General features: G+C 34.5%; 1 protein-coding gene across 1 annotated transcript in view; it reads left to right on the top strand.

Moving 5' to 3' along the window:
• The first annotated feature begins 5,772 nt into the window (after nt 1-5,772).
• The window catches only part of LOC150107357 (tyrosine-protein kinase Src42A-like), a 254,034-nt gene continuing 252,999 nt past the window's right edge, over nt 5,773-6,807 (top strand). Inside the window, exon 1 of the mRNA XM_090391222.1 lies at nt 5,773-6,550. Within this exon, the coding sequence (XP_090247348.1) occupies nt 6,129-6,550 (422 nt within the window). The 5' untranslated portion in view covers nt 5,773-6,128. The remainder of the gene's footprint in view (nt 6,551-6,807) is intronic.

Below are 6,807 nucleotides of genomic sequence, written 5' to 3'. Positions count from 1 at the left end.
TTATACATACCTTGTTTTTGGTTTAAAAATGCCTTCTAAATCCAAGCTCTTGCTGAAAGGTTGTATGTAAACGGGGAGGGGGAGAGGGAAAGAACATGGGGATGTGCTTGAGACACGGAAAATAAGTTTGAAAATCCGGGTTACTATTAATAATATATATATATATATATATATATATATATATATATATATATATATATATATATATATATATATATATATTATTATTAATAGTAACCCGGGTTATATATATAATATAACCCGGGTTAATAATATATATATATATATATATATATATATATATATATATATATATATATATATATATATATATATATATATATATATATATATATATATATTATATAATATATATATATATATTATTAATAGTAACCCGAGTTTCCAAACTTATTTTCCGTGTCTCAAGCACATCCCCATGTTCTTCCCCCCCCCCATTTAGATACAACCTTTCAGCAAGAGCTTGGATTTAGAAGGCATCTTTAAACCAAAAACAAGGTATGTACAAATTTTTCCTCATTTTTTATTCTGCCATAATTGCTTTCTGTACTCTCCCATAATGCCCTAAAAAAAAAATATATATATATATATATACCCCCTTTTTGAGTTATGTTAGCCAATGTATTAAATATAAGGGACACTCCTAAACAAAAACAGGCTAAAATAGCCGTTAATTATATTAATGGTGTTTAAGAGGAGTAGCATGGGAATTTCCCAGAAACTATACTTAATACATTAGCAGATTTATTTATTTATTTTCTCATTCAGGCACCTACATAGTTTGTAATTTTTTGTGTTCTGTTGATTCTGATATAGCTTATTATGAATTTTTAGATCAATGCACCTCCAACATTTTCTGGACATCAACTAGTGGTGATCTGTTATGATCCACTAACTGATCTACTAATATTCACTAATACTGGAAAGAGATGAAGAAGCTTTGAGTAGAAGACTATTAATTTAGTAATACATTACAAAATATAGTAATATGTTAAATATATTTACGCAGGTATCACGGCAGAGGCAGAATGCATTTCTCAGTCCAGTGGTGACACAATGGTTGACTTTATGTACTGCTATACACTTCTGTGTTGTGATATAAAATAGGTGGCAAAATACAAGGGAGAGGGACAGAAACGTTCTGATAAACACTGAGACCAAAAATGATATTAAAACAATTAATATAACATAAGAAAGAACATATTTTAAAGCCTTTAACCCCCATGTTTCATCAAATTGTAATAGTTTGTTCTTTTTCTTTTAGGATATATAAGAAAATATGTAAGAGGTTTTGAAGAAATTCAAAGACACCGAGGTGCAGCTGTCATCAAGCTTTTTGTGCTGCGAGCTATAATCATTTCATTGCATTTTGTTCTGATGGAGCTAGTGTAATGTTAAGAAACAAATCAGGTGTTGCAATCAAACTTCTACAAAAATTTCCCAACGTTGGGATTTGGCATTGAGCTCATCGTTTACACTTAGCATTAGACGATTATAAAAAATATTAAAGAAATAAATCATTTTGAAATATTTATGGATAAATTATATGCTTTTTATCATCAATCATCAAAAAATCAACGAGAATTAAATACGTTTCCAAAAGACCATGGTATCAAAAATTTAAAGATCGACCGTGTGTTTAGACCACGATGGGCAGCTTACAGTTTACGAACGGCTCTTGCTTTGTAGAGAAATTATCCAGATTTATGCAAGCATTTTGCCTCGAATGATAAATATAAGGACTTTTTAAACCGACTTGTCAATTTGGAATTTTTAAAAGCTCTAGCATTAATGATTGATATCCTACAGCAATTATCATATCTGTCAGAAACTCTACAAAGTCACAATATAAGTATTATAAGGGCTAAGTTAGATCTTTTTTTTTTTGCTCGACGATGCGAGCCCTTTGTTAAAATTTCCATAGCTCACCACTGAGTATATGCCCCAATATATCCAAAAGTTGCCAGATGGGAGGCCAAGAATAAAACTGGGCATTCTGAGATAACAGATGCTCCCTGGTCAGGAAAATCTTCCACAGCGATCACACCTGACGATCTCGATGCAGTGCATCCCATGATTCTTGATGAGAGATGAATAACAGCCCAAAACATTGCAAAGACTTTGAGCATGCATCTGGATATGCAGAAGCTCTCAGCGAAGTGGATCCCCAGATGTTTGAATGGGGACCAAAAGAGAGAACCTGTGCTGTCATCTCAAGATATTTGGGGTCATTTTGAGAAATCAGGTGCAAATGTTTTGGCTCTTATTGTGACTGGTGATGAAACATAGCTTTATCACTATGGCCCAGAGACCAAACAACAGTCAATGGAGTGGAGACAGAAAAGTTCTCCACGGCCAAAGAAGTTCCAAACCCACAAGTCAGCAGGGAAGGTTCATGCTATTGTTTTTTGGAATATGGATGGTGTAATCCTTACCAAATACCTTAAAATCGGTGTAACTGTTACAGCAGCAGTTTATTCAGCAGTTCTGAAGGAATTTAAGGAGGTACTGATAGAAAAACGCCCAGGAAACTGAGCAGGGGCATGTTGCTTTTGCAGGAGAATGTTCCTGCTCACACTACTCATAAACCCCAATAGACAATACATAACTTGGGGTTCAAATGTCTGCTTCACCTACCCTGTTCACCAGACCTTCCCCATCTGACTATTTTCTATTCCCAAATTTAAAGTAACACTTGAAAGGAACAACATTTACCACAGATGAAGGTCATATCTGCAGCTGAGGACTGGTTTATGCAACAAGGAAAAGACTCTTTTCTCAGATGATTGAAAACGATGCAGCAGCGTTGTATCAAATTTGTAACATTTCGTGGGGAATATGTACAATAATGTGTAAGTTACATGGTCCTACCTCAATTCCTTCATGGTGATTATCCAACATTTCAGCACACCCTCAAATATAATAACTAATAATTATATGCCATCGAATTTTTTGATGTTTCTGGTCATATAATACTTTTATGAAGTCCTTAAGTGACTTCATCTCTTTGCTTTGGTGTTATAACGTATTTTTATTGTAATAACAGAGAAAAACGCTATGAACGATTGTGTTTTAAAAATAGAAAAAATACTATACATCCAATACCTCTTCCCAAAGACTCCTCTTCCCAAAGAGCAAAGCTTTTTCTTATTTCTAACCCATATATCTGCAATACATTTGAAAAGATAGCCAAAGTACTAATGAAATATAATCTCCACATCACATTTTGACCAGAGATCAAATTAGAAATTCTGAATCATTCTCCAAAGGAAAAACTTCAAACTTAGCACATCTTGGAATGTATGAAATGCCCTATGATTTTAACTAGGCCTACCATGGATGGACAGGAATCCGTTAACCTGTTAATCTGCCTTGGAGAACATAAAATACATTTTCTACCTTCATTATGGCAATTAAGGACTGTCAGACCATGATTTGAACATCCCTTCACACAGGATTACATGAAAGAAAACCAATGTGCTCTATAAAAGTCGTTACCGGTTGGGGAGACTATATTTTATAGTTAGCAACGTCTATGAGGCACTCTTCTAACATCAGGTATTGCTGTATTAAAAAAAATCAATTAACATGTTTTATTTCCTTCTAGACAGTAGGTGAAGCCTTGTAACCTGATCCAGCTTTTGGAGACTAAGTGGCCAGTGCAATTTCCACCAGTTAGCCAATCAGGGATAGCTGGTCCAAGACTATCACTAATTATGAGCAACTAATGATTACAATGGCAAACAAATGTTGCCAATTCTTTGTACCTAACCTAACAGGATATGTTATAGTCTGAAATAATGTGGTTTCTATGGTCGATTTTCTTGAGCTTATGGGATGAAAAATCCGAGTTTCTGGGAGAAAAAAATCGCTTTTCCTTGCCAGAAATTGACTAACTCGGTAAGCGGTCGAAGAAAGGCTTAGAAAAGTTCCTATAGTCGGCGACAAGACTTGAACTTAAGTCTATCTTCGGGTGGCCTAGCACAGAGGAGGTAAAAACACTTCCACTGTACTACACAACCTGTATGTTCTGTCAAAAATCTGGGAGACAGTCACCCTTAACATCAACTCTAATATTTTTTATATACCATTAGAAAGCGACAAATTACGACTTTAGCTATTTTGTTCCTTACAATTTGAATTGTTTCTTATTGTTGCATGTAGATGTAAAAGTATTAATTATGCTTTTAGGATCCTAGGTCCGCGCGGTTAGCCTAGTGGCTATGCACTTCGCAACCATATGCCTGGGAAAGGAGTGTCCTGGGTTAAATTCCGTCGCCGATGTGAGGGGCTTCAGGATCTTTCTCAGGCATAGCCAAGTTAAACGGTATTCGGCGTGGACAGCAGGGTTTTTCTCCCCAGTTTATCTGAGATTTTTCCGCCCCCAAATTAGGCAAACCGGCTTCCTGAATGCACATGGACTCCAGTTATGAATACGTCCCAGCCATATGCCGTTCTCGAACCCGGATAAAAATTGGAGATTGGGGAAAGCAATGGTGAACTACCCTGTAAAAATCTTCACCAGGAATACCTTTTCAGTCCATTCACTTACAGTCGGAATCGACTGAAAAGGGAAAATCAGTCAGTCAGAGGATCCTAGCTTTAAAAAAAAAAAAAAAAAAAAAGAAAGCGAATAACGTCACAACTATAATTCACTTCATCTCTACATTGAAAAATTTTATTTCAATATTTTATATGTATTATACTAAAGAAAATATTATTATATTTTATTCTTCTTCTTCTTCTTATTATTATTATAAATTATCATTATTATAAATATATAATATATTTATTGTTATTATTTAATTGAAAATTCACGATACTGTATTATTTTGATTTCTTAATCACCCTACCTTGCATCTTCACTATATTTTAGGATATATATTTTAGGAGAGTTTCTGACACACTCCTGTAAAAAGATGGCCTGAGCTAGGTATTTTGTTAATCTGAGGTGAATATTGCCTCAAAGGACAAAATGCATAATAATAGATGTGACCCATGAGGAAGACAGAAGGCTTCATACATGATGTGCTATATAAATATAGTATATCTATCATGCCTACTCCGATACAGAAATCCTCTATAACAATCTCATTAAAATCCAATGATGGGCGAAAACCGTTTTGCAATCAGATAAGATAGGATAAACCGCTAATATAATACTATTGCCAGACTTCAGCTTCCTTTGTAAAGAATTCATAAAACAGACTGTATATAGTTATTACAGTATCCGTTTTATGTTCTCCACAAAAGATGGCGCTACCATTAAGCTTCAATATATTTTCGTTTAAGTATACTTTTATTTCTAGCTACTAACCGACAGGCATATTTTATCCAAAATACTTCACAATATTTGTTAAATGTTACCTAAATAATATACTGATATGTTATATGAGAAGCTATGCAGGGACATGGCTGTAGTTATACATCATGCTGGAAGAAACTGCACAGTGGGCGTGGCTTAGAAGTATATATACCAAAAACTTCGTAATTTAAAATAACCTACATTTGTTGTTGTTTTTTTTTATAGATGAGAAAGGAAAATGATTAAAAGAAGATAATTTATATGAGATATAAGATCAAAACCCAGTTAAGGAACTCGTAAAGTTTGTTTGTAGATTTGAATTTAATGACAGCAACCCAAAAACATGCGCCGAAAGACAAAAACAATCGACCTATCTATCAGAATCTTTACTCATTATTGTGGCACGAGTTGGCTGATATATGTTGTCAGTAAAATAAGAAAAAAAGGATTGTGTGGTAATAATGCATTCTATAAAACATCAATTAATAAATAAAGAATGCCGCATCTTGCTCTATTTGACACCTCGCAATCTCAGAATGGCACGAGAGTTTCTGACACACTCCGTGCGGTGTCGTGTCGTGTCTTGCTTGCTTGGTTTGGGCTGTGATCTTGGGGAAGTGCATTGGTAACGCTATGGATTGTAATTCGTGGTAAAGCATTGTGGAGAGTAAAAAGGTGATGAAAATGGAACGTAAGTTGTTGTTGTTTAGTAATATATGTGGTACAGCAAAATCAGTTTAGTAGTAGTCAGTTTAATAGGCTAGCTTTTTAGTGTGCTTTTTTGAATGGTACAGCTTGCATAATGGGTAATTGCTTCAGCCGCTCAAGTAATAAAAACACCAAACCAGAGACCAGTGGTCAGCCGCCGTTAGAAAGAAGCATAGAAAATGGACCTCCTCCTATTAGCATTGTATTACCTGTGCCAACACATGAACCTCTAAATATTCGACATCCTGACCCAATAGGACGTAATGTACCAACCCTACCCCCTCTACCTACCGTCGACACCGAAAGTAGTTCTGGCTCAAGTGCTAAAGTTTTCGTTGCGCTTTATGATTATGATGCTAGGACGGACGAAGATTTAAGTTTCAAAAAAGGTGAACATTTAGAAATATTAAATGATACCCAAGGAGACTGGTGGCATGCCAGATCCAAGGCTACAAAACAGGAAGGCTATATTCCTTCAAATTATGTTGCAAAGTTAAAGTCCATTGAAGCCGAACCGTAAGTTACATTTTTTTCCAATGGCTGTTTAATTCAATACAAAAATGTTTTAGTGTAAATTTAAACACACACATATTCAAATTAACTACCACTAAAGTTACTATAATTACTACATAGCTTTAGAATCTCCAATTTCTAAAATTTATAATTTTTATTTATTTTTATGTTTACGTTAGTGAGTACATTGAATACATGCTAAAATAGGATTTTATTGTAAATCCTAATTAGGATTTACAATAAATTTATTTGTCCGAATA

Source organism: Typopeltis vanoorti, chromosome 4 (assembly GCF_054136105.1).
Source record: "Typopeltis vanoorti isolate ZY-2024b chromosome 4, IOZ_Tvanoo_1.0, whole genome shotgun sequence".
NCBI lineage: Eukaryota > Metazoa > Arthropoda > Arachnida > Uropygi > Thelyphonidae > Typopeltis > Typopeltis vanoorti.
This window is presented reverse-complemented; position numbering and strand designations above follow the sequence as displayed.